The sequence below is a fragment of the Aethina tumida genome, chromosome 6 (assembly GCF_024364675.1).
Source record: "Aethina tumida isolate Nest 87 chromosome 6, icAetTumi1.1, whole genome shotgun sequence".
Lineage (NCBI taxonomy): Eukaryota > Metazoa > Arthropoda > Insecta > Coleoptera > Nitidulidae > Aethina > Aethina tumida.
In genome coordinates this window covers 11,346,386-11,368,881 of record NC_065440.1, presented here as the reverse complement: position 1 = coordinate 11,368,881, position 22,496 = coordinate 11,346,386, and the positions used below count along the sequence as shown (strand labels likewise).

The 22,496-nt window shown below is 29.4% G+C and overlaps 2 protein-coding genes and 1 long non-coding RNA gene across 8 annotated transcripts; 1 reads left to right on the top strand and 2 right to left on the bottom strand.

Moving 5' to 3' along the window:
• Positions 1 to 863: 863 nt before the first annotated feature.
• LOC109605096 (sperm-associated antigen 6-like) lies at positions 864 to 21,728 on the bottom strand. Its single transcript, XM_020021662.2, has 9 exons — positions 21,515 to 21,728; positions 21,310 to 21,467; positions 21,125 to 21,256; positions 20,534 to 21,077; positions 20,058 to 20,238; positions 19,829 to 19,997; positions 1,109 to 1,315; positions 937 to 1,057; positions 864 to 882 (listed from the first exon to the last, which is right to left on the bottom strand). The coding sequence occupies exons 1-8, from the start codon at positions 21,642 to 21,644 to the stop codon at positions 947 to 949; spliced, it is 1,632 nt and encodes a 543-aa protein (XP_019877221.1). The 5' UTR covers positions 21,645 to 21,728; the 3' UTR covers positions 864 to 882; positions 937 to 946.
• On the top strand, positions 3,363 to 8,626 carry LOC126265791 (uncharacterized). Of its 2 annotated transcripts, none has more exons than XM_049968441.1 (2): positions 3,363 to 3,766; positions 8,412 to 8,626. In XM_049968441.1, exons 1-2 carry the CDS (start codon positions 3,497 to 3,499, stop codon positions 8,592 to 8,594), a joined length of 453 nt encoding a protein of 150 aa, XP_049824398.1. In that variant the 5' UTR covers positions 3,363 to 3,496; the 3' UTR covers positions 8,595 to 8,626. The 2 variants fall into 2 exon arrangements, 1 of the variants encoding a protein (XP_049824398.1); XR_007548253.1 differs by lacking the exon at positions 3,363 to 3,766 and adding an exon at positions 3,841 to 4,398.
• LOC126265792 (uncharacterized) lies at positions 8,865 to 14,374 on the bottom strand. Of its 5 annotated transcripts, none has more exons than XR_007548258.1 (6): positions 14,330 to 14,374; positions 13,131 to 13,462; positions 12,553 to 12,841; positions 11,398 to 11,975; positions 10,820 to 11,108; positions 8,865 to 9,953 (listed from the first exon to the last, which is right to left on the bottom strand). It is a non-coding gene; the product is annotated as an uncharacterized LOC126265792 (long non-coding RNA). The 5 variants fall into 5 exon arrangements; XR_007548257.1 differs by lacking the exon at positions 14,330 to 14,374 and adding an exon at positions 13,752 to 14,053; XR_007548256.1 differs by lacking the exon at positions 14,330 to 14,374 and having other exon boundaries at positions 13,131 to 13,521.
• Positions 21,729 to 22,496: the final 768 nt, after the last annotated feature.

The window sequence follows — 22,496 nt, the reverse complement described above, 5'->3', positions numbered from 1 at the left end:
AGCTGACGTAGATGCCAGACCACTGTCAACTGGTTCGGGAGGAGCAAGACCAATCTGAGGAAGATACGAGATCTTCCTGGGGAAGGGTTGGTCTTGCTGGGGGTTGGACCCGTTTGCTTCCCACCACCACTGGATTGTGGAGCAGTACTGAGCACCAGGACCAGACCACGGTAAGGTGGATCCATCCTAAGGTGGTCTCCAAATGGCAACATTTGACTTATATTGTGAACAGTACCGGTGAGATTGAAGATTTATTCTTAATTAATATATTTTAATTTAAAATACACTCTAATTTTAGAAAGATTTGTTGTTTATGACGGAATTCCTGAAGGATTCTGGATAGCTTTATCGTAGAAGAGTATATAGACGACCAGGAGAACGTTATATTCAATGAAGTGTAACTGTAACTCCTCCTTTTGGTGGAGGAAAGACCTCATACTGTGAGAATTATCAGAAACTTGGTTTTGACGAGGTAAACATTCCGCTAATGAACTGGCCAGCTAGAAGCCCGGACTTAAATCCGATTGAACAATTATGGGACCATATAGGAAGACAAATAAGAGTACTTAAACCACCACGTTAATTTTAAGCATGAGGTTGTAAAAACATAATTAGCTCACGTGGTGAAAATATACCATATTAGCGTAAATATACTTATCTTGAAAAATGTTAAAATTTTGTTTTGCTAATAGCATTATATTATTTTCTTTTTCAATAAATATTCAGTGCTTTTCCTTAAAACTGTATCATTAATCTATTTAAAAAAATGGTATAAGAAAATTAACAAACTTATTTCTTTTTTGTTAATTTTTAAAAGTATTCTATAATTTTGTGGTGCAGTGTATATATTCGTAACTAAATAGGCAACCAAGATTACCTCCACTAAAAATTTAAATAATTAAAATAAAATGATTAAAAATAAATTGTATATTTTACATAAATTGGGCTACATCTGACAATCAATATTAGCATCATAATCCGTATCGTCAACAATGGTCGTCAAGTCCGTCTGAATGTCCGTATTTTGTACACTGGTCTCCCTCAGTACGGTCAAAATCTACAAATTAATGATTAATAGACTTCCCTATAAACAACAAATTAATTATACCTGAGGAGAATATTGTTCCACCTTCTCCAACAACGTGTCCGAATATCCGGGCGAATAGAACCGGACGATCTCTTCAGGGAAGCAGGCGTTTATTATGTTTACGTATTCGCACAGGGCTGTGCCGGGGGTCACTTCGATTTCTTGCACCCGTTTCAAAGCGCCCGACGTCACGAAGAGTCTTCTGGCCTTTGGATCTTCTGGTAAAACCTGAAATTTTTTGTTACTAATTTATCATTTTTAGGAGGGTAGTATTTTCTTCTTCTATGAATTCCAAAGTTTTTGTATATTTTAATCAGTTTTAACGTCTTTTCATTTTAGCTTCTCTAATCATTCATTGTCAAGGAAAGATGTTTCCTTCATTTGGGGGCCAAAATATGTAATAAAATTAACAACAAGCGAGGAAAGAAAGAGATTATCAACATTGTTCCCTAAATTTGTCTTTAAATAATCTGTTTTTTCTATTGATTTATCAATTTTAGAAAGGATACAGTTTCTTCTTCTATAAGTATCACAAATTCCAAAATTTCAGTATTTTTTAATTCAGTTTTTGCCTTGTCTTTCAAGATATTAACTTAATTTTAATTTCTCTAATATTTTGTAGCAGATTTTTATTGGAAACTAATTAATTATTAGTATATTCATTATCTGAAGAATGAATGAATAGTGGTTTCATTGGCAGAACATTGTCAAGGAAAGATGTTTCCTTCATTTGGGGGCCAAAATATGTCTAAAATTAACAACAAGCGAGGAAAGAAAGAGATTATCAACATTGTTCCCTAAATTTGTCTTCAAATAATCTGTTTTTTCTATTGATTTATCAATTTTAGAAAGGATACAGTTTCTTCTTCTATAAGTATCACAAGTTCCAAAGTTTCTGTATTTTTTAATAAGTTTTGACCTTGTCTTTTAAGAAATTAACTTCATTTTAACTTCTCTAATATTTCATAGCAGGTTTTTATTGGAAACTAATTAATTACTAGTATATTCATTATCTGAGGAATGAATGAATAGTGGTTTCATTGGCAGACCATTGTCAAAGAAAGATGTTTCCTTCATTTGGGGGCCAAAATATGTCTAAAATTAACAACAAGCGAGGAAAGAAAGAGATTATCAACATTGTTCCCTAAATATGTCTTTAAATAATCTGTTTTTTCTGTTGATTTATCAATTTTAGAAAAGATACAGTTTCTTCTTCTATAAGTATCACAAGTTCCAAAGTATTTCAGTATTTTTTAATCAGTTTTTGCCTTGTCTTTTGAGAAATTAACTTTATTTTAACTTCTCTAGCATTTTGTAGCAGGTTTTTATTAAAAACTAATTAATTATTAGTATATTCATTATCTGAGGGATGCATGAATAGTGGGTTCATTGCCAGAACATAATCAAGGCACGATGTTTCCTTTATTTGAGGCAAAATCTGTCTAAAATTAACATACAAGAGAAGAAAGAAAGAAATTATCAACGTTGTTTCCTAAATTTGCCTTTAAACAATCTGTTCATGCTATTAATTTCTCAATTTTAGGAAGGAAACAGTTTCTTCTTCATAAGTAACTCAAGTTCTAAAGTTTCAGTATTTTTTAATCAGTTTTGATCTTGTCATTTAAGAAATTAACTTCATTTTAACTTCTCTAATAGTTTGTAGCAGGTTTTTATTGGAAACTAATTAATTATTAGAATATTCATTATCTGAGGGATGAATGAACAGAGGATTCATTGGCAGAACATTCTCAAGGAATGATGTGTAAAATTAACACACAAGTGAAGAATGAAAGAAATTATCAACGTTGTTCTTTAAATTTGTTTTTCAAAAATCTGTTGATGCTTTAATTTATCAATTTTAGTAAGGCAACATTTTGTTTTTCTGAAATATAACAAGTTCTAAAGTTTCAGTACTTCTTTCAGAAATTAAATTCATTTTATCCCCTCTAATGGTTTATATCAGATATTAATTTCTAATATATTCATTGTCTGAGGGATGTATGAATGATGGTAACTTTGCCAGAACAGAAACAAGATATGTTAATTTGTCAATTTCACATTTTTAGCATGATTTAATTAATTTTGACGAAGGACTTCCTTTTCGCTTCCCCGATAGTCCAAATCGGATTTTAATTTAATTTCTAGCACATTTATCACTCGATTGACCGTTCAATTGACACAATCAACCTAAATTTAGCATGAAAAAAAAAAAAAAAAAATAAAAATACGGAGCGTGCGTGAGAGCTGGTGCCCCCCTCGTCGAACGTGCGCCGCCGTCAAACGTCCCAGAGCCGCCGTCCGCGACGGCGATTATCGATCCGGCCGCCGACGACAAGTGTGCCGTACCTCTGTCGTGGACCGTGACGGCGGCACCGCGTCCGCGTGACCGCCCCACCTGGAGTGCGAATAATGCAAACGGCCGCCGGCGGCGCACCGTCCACCGGCCTCTACCATCAGCCACTGAACGTCCGCGGCCACCGCCTGCGGCCGGCGGAGGCAGCGACCGCGACCCGTCTCCGCCGTCGGCTGCGGCTCGACCGGCCCGTGGAGGAGGAGGACGCGACGGCGGCCGCGGCGTCGCATCGCACGCACGCGACGCGGCGACAGAAGGTGGTGCAGGTGGTGCCGAAGAGGACCGAGTGCTCGAACAGGGAGGTGTGCTCCAAGGAGCTGAAACAGGTGGGTGAGCACGACGGCGACGTCGACGTCGTCGGCATCGATTGTTTCACCTGCACCGTTCCCGTCGTCCCACGATCGATTGGTGCCACATTTTCACCCTATAAATAGTTTTCGATCAATTTAAAATGTTGCCGGTCATATTTTTATTAACTCACTTGTCCAAAACTCGTATTTGTTATCAATTAACACGTTAACCTTTCGTGACATTTTATATTTGCCCACTTCCATTTACATACTTGTTTTCGAATTTTAATGTTTGCTTGAAATGTCGCAATACCCCTCAAATCGGTGCGTCCGAAAACAACTTCATTTACAATTATCAATAAACATTAATTGGTCGAAAACAAACGGTTTGGCAATTTATTCGGTTAAATCCCGTAAACATTGATAAATCATGATGTTTTGCGATTCTAGAAACGGTTTTTAGTATCGATGCGGTCGTCTGTGTCTAAATATATCGTTCGTCATGTTTTTTACATGTTTTTAATAAGATTATAGAACCGCAGTTTTCCTTCTTTTCAATCCATTTATGGTGTGTAACTTCCTCGTTACGTCTTGACGTTCAATTGGGCTGGTTTTGTTTGTGTTTCGACGTTTTGCGACGTGTTGGAGGGTTGGTGGTTTAGTGACAGGTAATTTGTTATGCAAGAAGTAATATTTTGATCCAATTAATTTATTTTATTAATTAGTATTGATCCTTCCGTTTAATCTTTTTTGTCATTATGTGTTCTTCCATGTTTAGGTGATTTATTTAATTTTATACTTAATGTGTTCTATTTTTTGTTATTGAAAATGGATGTTATTTTTCAATTTTATTTTAGAACCTGAATGTGTTTTTTGTCATAAAATTTTCATAGTTCATTTTATTCTTTTATAAACATTATAAATTTTTATTTGTCTTCTTACATATTGAATTTATTTTAGTTTGATTTATATTTAGACTGTTTAATTGATTCTACACATAAATTAACATCAATATTATTTATAAAATAATAATATTTATCCAATTTTGTCCTTTAAAAATCTGCTGTTGCCAAAATAACTTTAAATTTGAAAAACCATCATTTTATTCTATTTGTAAAATTATATTTTTAATTATGTTATTTATTTTGTCATATAACTAATTCATTTTTTTTTTAGTTTAATTTATTTTAGACTATAAGTATTTGATTCCCATTCAAATATTAATCATTATTTTTATATTTTATTATATTTTTCTATTAAAACTCACCATAAAATTTTATTAATATTGAAATTGTACGCAATTTTATACTTCAATTTTATTATATAATTTATTCTACGTATTTTATTTTTAAAGATTTATTATGTGTTATTGTTAAAAAATGGAATTGAACATATATCATTTTATATATATTATTTATAAATACTCTACAATTTTATTTTTCAATCTTATTAAATAATTTCTTTATTTTGTCTTTCCACAAATTAATTCTACATTACTTTATTTTATTTTTACAGTTTTTATTTGAGACCACTTTCTTAATATGATCAATAATAATTTTCTTCAATTTTGTTTTTAAAAAATCTATTATTGTTAATTAAATTTAAATTTAAGAGACAGCATTTTATTTTTTTATAAATATTCCAATACTTTACTTTTTTAGCCTTATTAAATAGTTTATTTATCTTTTTTTTCTTCCTATTTTGGTTTATTTTATTTTTAGAGGATTTATTACAAAAATTATTCAATTTTTTTATACAATTAATAATAATTTTCTTCAATTATGCATTTAAAGAATCTTCTATGATTAAATAAATATAAATTGTATTTTATTTTTTTGTAAATAATCTAAAATTTTATTTTTTAGTCTAATTAAATAATTTATTTATCTACTCTTCATACAATTTGATTTTATTTTAGTTTATTTTATTTTTAGAGAATTTATTTGAGTTTCTACTTAAAATATTCAACATTTTTTATATAATTAATAATAATTTTCTTCCATTTTGCTTTTAAATAATCTCCTATTGTTAAATCAATAGAAATTGAAGAGTGAGCAATTTATTCTTTTATAAATAATCTAATATTTTATATTTAAGTCTTATTAAATAATTAATTTATTTTAGTCTTCCTAGAAATTGATTTTATTTTAGTTTGTTTTATTTTTAATGAATTTATTTGAGTCTCTACTTAAATTATTCAATTTTCTTCGTATAATTAATAATAATTTTCTTCCATTTTGCTTTTAAATAATCTCCTATTGTTAAATCAATAAAAATTGAAGAGTGAACAATTTATTCTTTTATAAATAATCTAATATTTTATTTTTCAGTCTTATTAAATAATTTATTTATCCAGTCTTCCTACAAATTAATTTTATTTTAGTTTATATTATTTTTAAAGAATTTATTTGAGTCTCTACTTAAAATATTCAACTTTTTTTATATAATTAATAATAATTTTCTTCCACTTTACTTTTAAATAATCTCTCATATTGTTAAATCAATAGAAATTGAAGAGTGAGCAATTTATTCTTTTATAAATAATCTAATATTTTATTTTTCAGTCTTATTAAATAATTTATTTATCCAGTCTTCCTACAAATTAATTTTATTTTAGTTTATATTATTTTTAGAGAATTTATTTGAGTCTCTACTTAAAATATTCAACTTTTTTTATATAATTAATAATTATTTTCTTCAACTTTGCTTTTAAATAATCTCCTATTGTTAAATCAATAGAAATTGAAGAGTGAGCATTTTATTCTTTTATAAATAATCTAATATTTTATTTTTTAGTTATATAAAATAATTAATTTATCCAGTCTTCCTACAAATTAATTTTATTTAATTTGTTTTATTTTTAGAGAATTTATTTGAGTCTCTACTTAAAATATTCAACTTTTTTTATATAATTAATAATAATTTTCTTCCACTTTACTTTTAAATAATCTCTCATATTGTTAAATCAATAGAAATTGAAGAGTGAGCAATTTATTCTTTTATAAATAATCTAATATTTTATTTTTCAGTCTTATTAAATAATTTATTTATCCAGTCTTCCTACAAATTAATTTTATTTTAGTTTATATTATTTTTAGAGAATTTATTTGAGTCTCTACTTAAAATAGTCAACTTTTTTTATAAAATTAATAATAATTTTCTTTCACTTTGCTTTCAAATAATCTCCTATTGTTAAATCAATAAAAATTGAAGAGTGAGCATTTTATTCTTTTATAAATAATCTAATATTTTATTTTATAGTCTTATTAAATAATTAATTTATCTAGTCTTCCTACAAATTAATATTAATTTATTTGATTTATTTTTAGAGAATTTATTTGAATCTCTACTTAAATTATTCAATTTTCTTCATATAATTAATAGTAATTTTCTTCAATTTTGTTGTTAAAAAAATTGCTATTATTAAATAAATTTTAATTGAAGAGGTACTATTTTATTTTGTTATAAATATTCAAATATTTTACTTTTTTAGCCTTGTTAAATAAGTTATTTATCTTTGTTTATTACTATGAATTTACATTATTTTAGTTTATTTTATTTTCAAAGAATGTCTACGTAAAATATTTTATATTTTTATACAATTAATAAAAATTTTCTTCAATTGTACTATTAAAATATCTGTTATGATTAAATAAATATTAATTGAATTGTATTCTTTTATAAATAATCTAATATTATATTTTTTAGTCTTATTAAATAATTTATTTATTTAGTCTTACTACAAATTAATTTTCTTTTTTGGTTTATTTTAGTTTTAGAGAATTTATTTGTTATCTCTACTTAAATTATTCAATTTTCTTTATATAATTAATAATAATTTTCTTCAATTTTGCTTTTAAAGAATCTGCTATTGTTAAATAAATAGAAATTGAAGAGTGAACAATTTATTCTTTTATAAATAATCTAATATTTTATTTTTTAGATTTGTAAAATAATTTATTTATCTAGTCTTCCTACAAATTAATTTTATTTTAGTTTGTTTTATTTTTATAGAATTTATTATAAATTGAAGAGTGAGCATTTATTATATAAATAATCAAATATTTTATTTTTTAATTTCATTAAATAATTTATCTTTTTTTTTCTACAAATTAATTTTATTTTAATTTATTTTATTTTTAGAGAACTTTTTGAGTCTATATAAATTATCCAACTTATATTTATTTATAAATAGAAATTGAAGAGTTAACATTTTATACTTTTATAAATACTCTCATTTAATAATATTAATTAATGTAAATTAGTTTTATTAATTTTACACAAATTAATTTTATTTTAATTTATTTTAGTTTTAGAAAATTTATTTGAGTTTGAGAATATTTTAAAATTATATTTTTACGTCATAATAGATAATTTATTTATCTTGAATTCATACAAATTCACTTTAATCTAGTTTATTTTGTGTTTAGTCCTTTATTTTTTATTTATTTTAGATTTATATTTGTGAAGTTATTTTATTTAATTCTCTATAGTTTTTGATTTTAATATTAGTTTGTGAATTTTATTTAAGAGTAAATAATTCACATTAATTTTAGTTTTCTTGTAATTTTTACTATTGAGCACTTTGGTCTGCCAATACTTTAACAAATCCTGAAATGTTATACATTTATGTACCCCCAAACCGTCTTAAACGTCCCACTAATCCGTGCCATTCCCCCAGATCTACCGGACAAAGGAGACGGACGACTTCCGGCGCATCTTCCAGCACCTGTACCGCAGCGACGCGTTCCGCATCCTCGCCCCAAGCCTGGCCGACCGTCCCCTCGCCCGCCTCGACCCCGATGCGCTGCACCGGCGCCACTTCGCCCGCCACTATCGCCGCCTCGTCGACCTGATCGCCTAGCCGCCATGCCGCCCCGCCTTACACTGTGATAAACGCCATGGAGTGCAGGTCGCCGTCTACCAGTTCGCCGCCGCCGGGCGCCTCGACCAGCGGCGCCAAGCCGCGCGACCTCGACCGCAAGGTGATGCGCGAGACGCTCTACTCGGAGATCATGCAGCGCCACCGGAAGTCGATATTCGCCTTGGGCTCCTTCCTGCGCATGCTCAAGACCAAGAAGTCCAACTACAACGTGATCAAGCAGGACGGGGAATCCGAATAGACGAACTCTAGTGTGACTTTGTTATTGTATCTATTAGTTTTGTGCTTTTTTATTGTTACATGAACATAGACTAACCGAACTAACAGGGTAGAAGTTTGAGGACTGGTCCGTTTTAACGTGTACCTGTTATTGTTGTTGGTGGTGGTGGTGGTGGTGGAATCGATTGAGGACTGGAAAGTGGGTTAATCTCCCCCTTTTATTTGCAAGGGGGTGGTTCGCAATCCGATTTGGCGACGAGCCAATGTTCACACACAGTAGTTGTTGGTTGGATTAATTGTTAACCCTTTTTTTCCATTTCACACAACACGAATTTAGATAATATAAGCTGGTTTACATATTTTAATTTTAGAATTATAGAAATTTTCTCTTATATTTTTTAAAATGTAGGTTTGGAGGTGTTGGACATAAAAAACCTTAGGGTGGATTCACCTGGATAAACGTATATTTGTGGTTTACAAGTTATCATTTTATTTAAACTATCGATTTTCAACCTGGTCAAGCAAGCTGGATCTAAATAAATTTTTATTTTGTTAAAAATTTGTTTAAATAACACATCCATTGGTATTCAACTTTCATTTTTTATCCAAAATACAGACAACTCCTGTCAACCTTTGGCACAGTTTAAATGAATAAAAATATTGAGACTTTAACAACACACTTGTAATAGTTGTTTCTTTTTTCATTCATAACATTTTCATTTTTTGTCCAAACTACTGAAATTACAGACAACTTCAGTCAATCACTTTTGTTGGTTGGCACAATTTAAGTAAATAAAAAATTTAGAGACTTTAATAACAAATTTATGTACCACCTGTTTCTTTTTTCTCTCATAACATTTTCATATTTGATCCAACCTATTGAAATTACAGACAATTTCATTAAGACATTTTTCATCAATTTGGTGCAGTTCAAATGAATTAAAAATATAAAGATTTTAGCTACAAACTTATGTACTAGTTTTTTCTTTTTTCTAACATAACATTTTAATTTTTTGTCCAAAATACTGAAATTACAGACAACTTCAGTCAATCACTTTTGTTGGTTGGCACAATTTAAGTAAATAAAAATTTAGAAACTTTAACAACAAATTTATGTACCACCTGTTTCTTTTTTCTCTCATAACATTTTCACATTTTATTGAAACTATTGAAATTACAGACAATTTCATTAAGACATTTTTCACCAATTGGTGCACTTCAAATGAATCAAAAATATAAAGATTATAGTTACAAACTTATGTACCAGCTTTTTATTTTTTCTAACATAACATTTTCATTTTTTGTCCAAACTACTTAAATTACAGATAACTTCAGTCAACCATTTTTGTTGATTGGCACAATTTAAATGAATGAAAAATTTAGAGACTTTAAAAACAAGTTTATGTACCACCTGTTTCTTTTTTCTTTCATAACATTTTCATATTTTATCCAAACTATTGAAATTACAGATAATTTCATTAAGACATTTTTCATCAATTGATGCAGTTCAAATGAATAAAAAATATAAAGATTTTAGCTATAAACTTATGTACTAGTTTTTTCTTTTTCTAACATAACATTTTCATTTTTTGTCCAAACTACTGAAATTACAGACAACTTCAGTCAATCACTTTTGTTAATTGGCTCAATTTAAGTGAATGAAAAATTTAGAGACTTTAACAACAAATTTATGTACCACCTGTTTCTTTTTTCTTTCATAACATTTTCATATTTTATTCAAACTATTGAAATTACAGACACTTTCATTAGGACATTTTTCATCAATTTGTGCAGTTCAAATGAATTAAAAATATAAAGATTATAGTTACAAACTTATGTACCAGCTCTTTATTTTTTCTAACATAACATTTTCATTTTTTGTCCAAACTACTGAAATTACAGATAACTTCAATCAACCATTTTTGTTGATTGGCACAATTTAAATGAATGAAAAATTTAGAGAATTTAATAACAAATTTATGTACCACCTGTTTCTTTTTTCTCTCATAACATTTTCACATTTTATTGAAACTATTGAAATTACAGACAATTTCATTAAGACGTTTTTCATCAATTGATGCAGTTCAAATGAATAAAAAATATAAAGATTTTAGCTATAAACTTATGTACTAGTTTTTTCTTTTTTCTAACATAACATTTTCATTTTTTATCCAAACTACTGAAATTACAGACAACTTCAGTCAATCACTTTTGTTGATTGGCACAATTTAAGTAAATAAAAAATTTAGAAACTTTAACAACAAATTTATGTACCACCTGTTTCTTTTTTCTCTCATAACATTTTCACATTTTATTCAAACTATTGAAATTACAGACAATTTCATTAAGACATTTTTCATCAATTGATGCAGTTCAAATGAATTAAAAATATAAAAATTATAGTTACAAACTTATGTACCAGCTTTTTATTTTTTCTAACATAACATTTTCATTTTTTGTCCAAACTACTGAAATTACAGACAACTTCAGTCAATCACTTTTGTTGGTTGGCACAATTTAAGTAAATAAAAAATTTAGAAAATTTAACAACAAATTTATGTAATACCTGTTTCTTTTTTCTCTCATAACATTTTCACATTTTATTGAAACTATTGAAATTACAGACAATTTCATTAAGATATTTTTCATCAATTGATGCAGTTCAAATGAATTAAAAATATAAAGATTTTAGCTACAAACTTATGTACTAGTTTTTTCTTTTTTCTAACATAACATTTTCATTTTTTGTCCAAACTACTGAAATTACAGACAACTTCAGTCAATCACTTTTGTTGGTTGGCACAATTTAAGTAAATAAAAAATTTAGAAACTTTAACAACAAATTTATGTACTACCTGTTTCTTTTTTCTCTCGTAACATTTTCATATTTTATTGAAACTATTGAAATTACAGATAATTTCATTAAGATATTTTTCATCAATTGATGCAGTTCAAATGAATAAAAAATATAAAGATTTTAGCTATAAACGTATGTACTAGTTTTTTCTTTTTTCTAACATAACATTTTCATTTTTTGTCCAAACTACTGAAATTACAGACAACTTCAGTCAATCACTTTTGTTGGTTGGCACAATTTAAGTAAATAAAAAATTTAGAAACTTTAACAACAAATTTATGTACTACCTGTTTCTTTTTTCTCTCATAACATTTTCACATTTTATTGAAACTATTGAAATTACAGATAATTTCATTAAGACATTTTTCATCAATTTGGTGCAGTTCAAATGAATTAAAAATATAAAGATTTTAGCTACAAACTTATGTACTAGTTTTTTCTTTTTTCTAACATAACATTTTAATTTTTTGTCCAAAATACTGAAATTACAGATAACTTCAGTCAATCACTTTTGTTGGTTGGCACAATTTAAGTAAATAAAAATTTAGAGACTTTAATAACAAATTTATGTACCACCTGTTTCTTTTTTCTCTCATAACATTTTCATATTTGATCCAACCTATTGAAATTACAGACAATTTCATTAAGACATTTTTCATCAATTGGTGCACTTCAAATGAATGAAAAATATAAAGATTATAGTTACAAACTTATGTACTAGTTTTTTCTTTTTTCTAACATAACATTTTCATTTTTGTCCAAACTACTGAAATAACAGATAACTTCAGTCAATCACTTTTGTTGGTTGGCACAATTTAAGTAAATAAAAAATTTAGAGACTTTAATAACAAATTTATGTACCACCTGTTTCTTTTTTCTCTCATAACATTTTCACATTTTATTGAAACTATTGAAATTACAGACAATTTCATTAAGACGTTTTTCATCAATTGATGCAGTTCAAATGAATAAAAAATATAAAGATTTTAGCTATAAACTTATGTACTAGTTTTTTCTTTTTTCTAACATAACATTTTCATTTTTTATCCAAACTACTGAAATTACAGACAACTTCAGTCAATCACTTTTGTTGATTGGCACAATTTAAGTAAATAAAAAATTTAGAAACTTTAACAACAAATTTATGTACCACCTGTTTCTTTTTTCTCTCATAACATTTTCACATTTTATTCAAACTATTGAAATTACAGACAATTTCATTAAGACATTTTTCATCAATTGATGCAGTTCAAATGAATTAAAAATATAAAAATTATAGTTACAAACTTATGTACCAGCTTTTTATTTTTTCTAACATAACATTTTCATTTTTTGTCCAAACTACTGAAATTACAGACAACTTCAGTCAATCACTTTTGTTGGTTGGCACAATTTAAGTAAATAAAAAATTTAGAAAATTTAACAACAAATTTATGTAATACCTGTTTCTTTTTTCTCTCATAACATTTTCACATTTTATTGAAACTATTGAAATTACAGACAATTTCATTAAGATATTTTTCATCAATTGATGCAGTTCAAATGAATTAAAAATATAAAGATTTTAGCTACAAACTTATGTACTAGTTTTTTCTTTTTTCTAACATAACATTTTCATTTTTTGTCCAAACTACTGAAATTACAGACAACTTCAGTCAATCACTTTTGTTGGTTGGCACAATTTAAGTAAATAAAAAATTTAGAAACTTTAACAACAAATTTATGTACTACCTGTTTCTTTTTTCTCTCATAACATTTTCACATTTTATTGAAACTATTGAAATTACAGATAATTTCATTAAGACATTTTTCATCAATTTGGTGCAGTTCAAATGAATTAAAAATATAAAGATTTTAGCTACAAACTTATGTACTAGTTTTTTCTTTTTTCTAACATAACATTTTAATTTTTTGTCCAAAATACTGAAATTACAGATAACTTCAGTCAATCACTTTTGTTGGTTGGCACAATTTAAGTAAATAAAAATTTAGAGACTTTAATAACAAATTTATGTACCACCTGTTTCTTTTTTCTCTCATAACATTTTCATATTTGATCCAACCTATTGAAATTACAGACAATTTCATTAAGACATTTTTCATCAATTGGTGCACTTCAAATGAATGAAAAATATAAAGATTATAGTTACAAACTTATGTACTAGTTTTTTCTTTTTTCTAACATAACATTTTTATTTTTTGTCCAAACTACTGAAATTACAGACAACTTCAGTCAATCACTTTTGTTAATTGGCTCAATTTAAGTGAATGAAAAATTTAGAGACTTTAACAACAAATTTATGTTCCACCTGTTTCTTTTTCCTCTCATAACATTTTCATATTTTATTCAAACTATTGAAATTACAGACAATTTCATTAAGACATTTTTCATCAATTTGATGCAGTTCAAATGAATTAAAAATATAAAGATTTTAGCTACAAACTTATGTACTAGTTTTTTCTTTTTTCTAACATAACATTTTCATTTTTGTCCAAACTACTGAAATAACAGATAACTTCAGTCAATCACTTTTGTTGGTTGGCACAATTTAAGTAAATAAAAAATTTAGAGACTTTAATAACAAATTTATGTACCACCTGTTTCTTTTTTCTCTCATAACATTTTCATATTTGATCCAACCTATTGAAATTACAGACAATTTCATTAAGACATTTTTCATCAATTTGGTGCAGTTCAAATGATTAAAAAATATAAAGATTTTAGCTACAAACTTATGTACTAGTTTTTTCTTTTTTCTAACATAACATTTTAATTTTTTGTCCAAAATACTGAAATTACAGTTAACTTCAGTCAATCACTTTTGTTGGTTGGCACAATTTAAGTAAATAAAAATTTAGAAACTTTAACAACAAATTTATGTACCACCTGTTTCTTTTTTCTCTCATAACATTTTCATATTTTATCCAAACTATTGAAATTACAGACAATTTCATTAAGACATTTTTCATCAATCGGTGCACTTCAAATGAATGAAAAATATAAAGATTATAGTTACAAACTTATGTACTAGTTTTTTCTTTTTTCTAACATAACATTTTTATTTTTTGTCCAAACTACTGAAATTACAGACAACTTCAGTCAATCACTTTTGTTAATTGGCTCAATTTAAGTGAATGAAAAATTTAGAGACTTTAACAACAAATTTATGTTCCACCTGTTTTTTTTTCCTCTCATAACATTTTCATATTTTATACACACTATTGAAATTATAGACAATTTCATTAAGACATTTTTCATCAATTGGTGTAGTTTAAATGAATTAAAAATATAAAGATATTAGCTACTAACTTATGTACTAGTTTTTTCTTTTTTCTAACATAACATTTTCATTTTTTGTCCAAACTACTGAAATTACAGACATCAATTTAGAGACTTTAACAACAAATTTATGTACCACCTGTTTCTTTTTCCTCTCATAACATTTTCATATTTTATACAAACTATTAAAATTACAGACAATTTCATTAAGACATTTTTCATCAATTAGTGCGGTTCAAATGAATTAAAAATATAAAGATTTTAGCTACAAACTTATGTACCAGCCTTTTCTTTTTTCTAACATAACATTTTCATTTTTTGTCCAAACTACTGAAATTATAGACAACTTGAGTCAATCACTTTTGTTGATTGACACAATTTAAGTGAATGAAAAATTTAGAGATTTTAACAACAAATTTATGTATCACCTGTTTCTTTTTTCTCTCATAACATTTTCATATTCTATCCAAACTATTGAAATTACAGACAATTTCATTAAGACATTTTTCATCAATTAGTGCAGTTCAAATGAATTAAAAATATAAAGATTTTAGCTACAAACTTATGTACAAGTTTTTTCTTTTTTCTAACATAACTTTTTCATTTTTTGTTCAAACTACTGAAATTACAGACCACTTTAGTCAATCACTTTTGTTGATTGGTACAATTTAAGTGAATAAAAAATTTAGAGACTTTAACAACAAATTTATGTTCCACCTGTTTCTTTTTCCTCTCATAACATTTTCATATTTTATTTAAACTATTGAAATTACAGACAATGTCATTAAGACATTTTTCATCAACTGGTGGAGTTCAAATGAATTAAAAATATATATGTTTTAGCTATAAACTTATGTGCTAGCTGTTTCTTTTATCTATCATAACATTTTCATATTTTATTCAAAGTTTCAGTTCAAATGAGTGAAAAATGTAGTGTGAGTTTAACCACCAACTTACACAATAGATATTTTTTTCTTTCAAGACATATTTTTATTCAAACTACTGAAATTACAGACAATTTCAGTCAGAACTTAGTTAATATTAGTTTTTCAGTCACGAAATCTTCAAAAGTCTGTCAATAACCATAACTTAACTATATTTCATCTGGCTGAAACAAACTGAAAATAGGTGGACGTGTAATTTAATCATCTGGAGAGTAGTTCGTAAAATCACAAATATACGGTTGTCTGGGCAAAGGGTCCGAATGGGAAAATAATTAATGTTTTTCGTGTTCACTAAATTACTCAGAAAATGAAAATGTCAGGGAAAGTTTCTATATTTTACCACAGTAAACTGGTATTATACGTTCAGCGTGTAATAATATTCAACAGGGTTAAAACATAACGATTTTATGTCAACCCCTCGTTACTCAATGTCCTTTTATATTAAAAAAAAAAACAATTTCAGGTTTTTCGCTGCGTTCCGTTCAACCCCTAAAACTGCCAATTGTGGATTTAAATGATATAAAAAGTAAAATAAAACGAACCCAAAACAAAAACAAATTTAACCACTTGTATCCGACTGCAAATTGTATGTACTGTAGATATTTATATATTTGAAATATATTACGATGTAGGTGAAGAAATTTTTTATAAAAATAAACTCACTGTTTGTACATGTGCTGGCGTTTATTTATCGCACATAAACAATTCTATTTCTGAGGCCCCGACCGAAAAATACAAAACAAATCAAATCAAAAAAAAAAAAAAAATTGGCCAAGTAAACAGCACTCCGCAACATTCTAATTATAAAAGCCGCCCCCCAAAGGCGGAAATCGATGTCCCATCAATCGGACTGACATGTTTGCGGTGCTGTTGCGTAACGGCCGCGCCCGTAAAACGCGACATGTCGCCGCTTCCGCGGCAATCAATTGAACGGGCGACATTGAACGTCGCAATCGATGGGCGCGTTGCATTTTTAATGGGTTTCCGGCCGTCCGGGCGTCCGCCATCAACGTCGGACGTGCCCGTTCAATTATTCAGCGGGCTTTTGACGGCTGATTAGATTTTTATGGGCGGCTATCGATTCGTTTTTGTTGCCATGGTTTTATTGTTCGTTTAATGTGTCTTTTACGAGTCCTTGTTTCACCTCAAACATCGGTTGAATGACAGAGGCCAGAAAGAAAATAAATTTTGTTGGTGCTGGTAAACAAAGGTTCTATTCAGCTTAACTGAAGTAAAGAAATGAATATGTATTTTGAGGTCAATCATCCCATCCAAGTATTATCCTCTGCCTTCCTGTGCCTTCCTCTGTCTTGCCAGGCTCAGTATGTTATTGAGGTCTCATGAGTAAAGTTGTTACTATGTACATCATACAAACGTTTTTTGTTGTGTATGAGAGGAACGCACTTTAAAAGAAAGTAGAAAACCTACTCTTGGCTTTGTGGAAAGGGAGACCAAGATAAATCTTATCGATAGCCATTCATATGAAAGATATAAAACATAGTCTGACACACAAATGATTTATATAAGACCAGGAAACCATCATAATAGCTGCTATATTAGTTTTATAAATATCAAAACTATTAATGGTAACAAGAGACACAAGTAGACATACCCTAATCTAACTTCAGGTGTAAGACTTGCACACCATCCTAAAGAAGTAGACATTTAATTCTTCAGCAGCTTTCCTGATTTGTCAGAAGATGGTACGGAAATATCTATCAATGTCTTAAGAAGAAAACCCCCAGTGAATTTGAAGCTGATTTAACAATTCCTCAACGTTATAATCAACAAGAACTGAGCATTCTTATAAAGATATCAGAGTACCCAAAAGCTACACAGGTATGTTTAAAAACTATAGAAACCAACATTCAGTTGCTACAATGTCTAAATGTCGAAAAGTACTTCAGAGCTTATTGAGCAAAACTTCTTGATCCTCACTATCCTTATTAGTAAAAATTGTATTCATTGTAAATGTCATTCAGAAATTGTAAGAGCTGCCACAATAAAAACAAACTTGAATGTTGTACTTTTGATTGCATTAGAAATAAGAAATACATTTGGAACATAACTTTTATCCTTGATTCTTCTATTTACAGCTCTAATTTCTGGTTACCATTCTTTGATAATAATTTAGTAAATAGTTTGTAACTTCAGAGTTTATTGAACCAGACCAGGAACATAACTTCTACCCTTAATTCTTCTACTTACATCTCAAATTTCTGGCTAGCTGTTTTTAACAACAGTTTAGTACTGTTTGTAGGTCTAAGGGTTAATTCAGAGTTCACATAAGGCAAAACTTTTTTGTCGTTGCTACTCATATTAGCTAAAACTGTAGTTTTGACCTGACTATTTACAACAATAGATAATGGGAAAATGATGCACTTTGGCATACAAAAGTTTCGATGGCAATCAAGAAACAATATATTCGTCAACTTTTATACTTGATTCTTCTATTTACTGCTATAATTTCTGGTTACCAGTCTTTGATAATAATTTCGTAAATAGTGTGTAACTTCAGAGTTTATTGAACCAGACCAGGAACATAACTTCTACCCTTAATTCTTCTACTTACATCTCAAATTTCTGGCTAGCTGTTTTTAACAACAGTTTAGTACTGTTTGTAGGTCTAAGGGTTAATTCAGAGTTCACATAAGGCAAAACTTTTTGATCATCGGTACTCATGTTAGCTAAAACTGTAGTTTCGACCTGACTATATACAACAATGGATAATACGACAATATTACACTTTGGCATACAAAAGTTTCGATAGGAATCCTGAAACAATATATTCGTCAACTTTTATCCTTGATTTTTCTATTTACTGCTCTAAATTCTGGTTACTAGTCTTTGATAATAATTTAGTAAATAGTTTGTAACTTCAGAGTTTATTGAACAAGACCAGGAACATAACTTCTACCCTTAATTCTTCTACTTACATCTCAAATTTCTGGCTAGCTGTTTTTAATAACAGTTTAGTACTGTTTGTAGGTCTAAGGGTTAATTCAGAGTTCACATAAGGCAAAACCTTTTGGTCATCGCTACTCATATTAGCTAAAACTGTAGTTTCGACCTGACTATATACAACAATGGATAATACGACAATATTACACTTTGGCATACAAAAGTTTCGATAGGAATCCTGAAACAATATATTCGTCAACTTTTATCCTTGATTTTTCTATTTACTGCTCTAAATTCTGGTTACTAGTCTTTGATAATAATTTAGTAAATAGTTTGTAACTTCAGAGTTTATTGAACAAGACCAGGAACATAACTTCTACCCTTGATTCTTCTACTTACATCTCAAATTTATGGTCAGCTGTCTTTAACAACAGTTCAGTACTGTTTGTAAGCCTAAAGGTTCACATAAGACAAAACTATTTGGTCATCGTTACTCATATTAGCTAAAACTGTAGTTTAGATCTGACTATTTACAACAATCGATAATGGGACAATGCTGCACTTTGGCATACAAAAGTTTTGATGGGAATAACGAAACAATATATTCGTCAATATCAAGGTATTAATAGGGACAATAGACACAAATGTATATATGCTAATCTAGATCAACAAGACATGTATCATATTCTGGAAAAACATCTATTCCATCTATTTGTAACTTTGAAGCAGATTAATCAAAGTTTTAATCATTAAGAACTATATTTTTTTTAACCAGATATCTGAGGTAATATAGGTAGTAATCAACTAATAAGAATGATTTGTGTAAGTACTAATCTAGTTTAAATCTCTAATCAATTTATTGAAGAGACTTAAATTTGTTAATATGTACGATATTGTTTGAAAATCCTTGTTTTCATTCAAACATAATTCATTATCATCTCTTTAAAATCTTAAAACTATAAAAAGGTTACAAAAAGATATGTCCACTAAAAAACAAACGTAAAACTAGTACTACCTTGCTGTACTGTCCCAAAACATATTTTAAAATGTAGGAAGGAGCATTGAAAAGCAACGGTTCCAAAGCCGACAGCAACATGCTCTTCTGGAGGCACAACTTCAGTGCATTCTTCGCCTTACACTGCAAATCCTCCGAGCCAATTTTGCTAGAGCATATATCCGTCAATCTATTTCAATAATAGTCAAATTAGACATTGTGTGAGGTAAGTTTTTTAAGTGAAAGTTACTTTTCGAAAACGTCTGTTGATGCCACCGCATTCGCCGTCTCCGGACTGTGTTTTCCGATTTGCCCCAAAGTCCAGGCGGTGACGCTGAGTAGATCCTCGTTGTGGGACTTTCTGAGTATGTCCGCCAGATTTAGCACCAAATTGCAGCCCATGACTGACAGGGCCATCTGCTCAGAATGTCCTAGAATAGATTAATGTTTTACTTGTTTAACTACAACAACAGCATGCTCAATGAGACAAAGATCCAGACTTTGAACCTCCAGCATGAAGTAGAAGTAGCAGCGAATGGGGTACCACAAGACCACCCCATTAAATCAGTGCCAAGGAGAGTCAATGAGTGACTGGATCATCGTAGAGGTTCAACTTAACATTCGTTTTAGAAAAAATATCTAATCAATCTATCTAATATTTTTGTCTCCGATTTGAATTATTTATTACCCTCTATTACCCTAAACTTATTAAGATTATACAATTACCGGCCATAAAACCCAAAGCGGTGATGGCTGGAATCTTCGTTTCATCATCAGCCAACGCCACAACTTCGACCAAAGCTCCAACACCTCCAGTATTGACCACCAGCTGCGCCAGCTCCAAATTGTGCTTAACAATGTCTCTGATTAAACAAGCGGCATTCCTCCTGACGGCCTGCGACTGGTGCACCAGCAACATCAGCACGGTCGGGAAGATCTCGGCCTCCACCACCATCTCCGCCAGTTCCGCATTGTGTTTCACACAGTTGGTCAGCGCGCACAATGTCTGCTTCTTCAACTTCTCGTCCGTGTGACTCAGATTCTTCACCAGATGCGGCACCGCACCGATGTCGACCACACCTTGGGCCAGTTCCAGGTTGTGTTTGGCTATATCTGATAGGACGCTGGTGGTAACCTGTTTGAGCGCCAAGTCCGGCTCCTGCAAGCACAGCACCAGCAAGGGCAGGCAACCCGCATCGACGCAACACTGGGCCAGTTCCGCATCGTGACGGGCTATGTAGCCTATACCCCAGGCGGCCGACTCTTTCACCTAACGGCCACACGTTAAACTGATTAATTGAGGAGTCCGGCACTTACGTAACACTCCAAGTCCTCCAGGCAGGTGACGAGGCTCACCAAACCTCCGCCCGCTATCACCAAATTGGCCAGCTCCGGTCCGTGCTTACACAGGGTGCGCAGCACGAACATGGTCGCCTTCTTCTGATGCTTCTGCAACCGTACATTCCGTAGTTTTTGTCCAGTCAACTACCTCATTTATTTACCTTTTGGTGTGCGATTCTGTCGACCAACAGAGGCAGTATGCCGGATTCCAAGACTTCTCGGGCCACGTTAATGTCGAAGCTCACCATCCTGCCCAAAGCAATGGCGGCGCACTGTTGGATTTGCGGACAGGGATCGGACAGTAATGGCTTAAGAAGATCTGTAACTCATGCTTTAGTTTTGGTGTTGTTTTAGGGGGTTACACACCGATTGCTCCTGCTTTCAGAAGCACATCCACGTTGCCTGCTCTGCTCGATATGTCGGCGATTGATTGGGCGAAGCAAAGACGTGCTTTTTGGTAGATATCGATTACGTTTAGTATTGTTTTACTGGTCATTTTTTATTTGGGTTCTAGTGTCTTCGGTTTTGAACCTTGTCAAATTTCATTGATAATATTCATTGACTGATTGACTTTGTCACAAACAGTTTTAATAGTTCTTTGTATTTTTGTGAGTGACAAAAGACATTTTGTTACTGACAAGTAACGAATTAATATTAAAAATTAAATTTTCATGCATAAATGAAGACAACACAATTTTCATCAATAAATAATGTTTGTGGTTTCCCAAAATATTTCTAAAAATTATATTTTATAATGAATAAGTTTACTTAATAATACTTTGAAACCATTTTGGACCTTGTTACATTTCTTTCTTGAATTTTATTAACTATTTATTTATTATTTGAAAAAAAATGTGTCAATAAATTTTTTGTAAAACATATGAATAATAAATAACTATTAAAATTATAGTTTATAGTAAAAAAATGGAGGCATAAATATCCAAATTTATAGTTAGAAAAAGTTTATAATAAAAACAAAATAATTTATAATTTAATAAAGTTTACTTAATACCTAAATAGTTTTCATTTTTAATTGATTATAATTTAAATCTATTTTGGATCTTGTCACATTTCTTGTTCTTTCTATTTTTAATCTATAATTTGTTATGTTTATGGTTTCTAAAAATTTATATAAAACAGTATAATTTTTAACTAACTTGAATAAAGTTTAAAGAAAATGTGTCAATAAAATTTTTGTAAAACATATGAATAATAAATAACTGTTAATATTATAGTTTACAATAAAAAAATGGAGACATAAGTTTCCAAATATATATTTAAAAGTTTATAATAAAAACAAATAATTTATAATTTATTAAAATTTACTTAATACTTAAATAGTTTTCAT

Bases quoted from the DNA above. Each gene is read 5' to 3' on its own strand.
- LOC126265791 (XM_049968441.1), top strand. From the start codon at position 3,497: ATGCAAACGGCCGCCGGCGGCGCACCGTCCACCGGCCTCTACCATCAG. The intron at 3,767-8,411 runs GTGGGTGAGCAC...CCATTCCCCCAG, and splicing joins GCTCCAAGGAGCTGAAACAG to ATCTACCGGACAAAGGAGAC.
- LOC109605096 (XM_020021662.2), bottom strand. From the start codon at position 21,644: ATGACCAGTAAAACAATACTAAACGTAATCGATATCTACCAAAAAGCA. The intron at 21,078-21,124 runs GTAAGTGCCGGA...TGTGGCCGTTAG, and splicing joins TGGAGGACTTGGAGTGTTAC to GTGAAAGAGTCGGCCGCCTG. The intron at 1,316-19,828 runs GTAGTACTAGTT...AAAAAATTTCAG, and splicing joins TTTTGGGACAGTACAGCAAG to GTTTTACCAGAAGATCCAAA.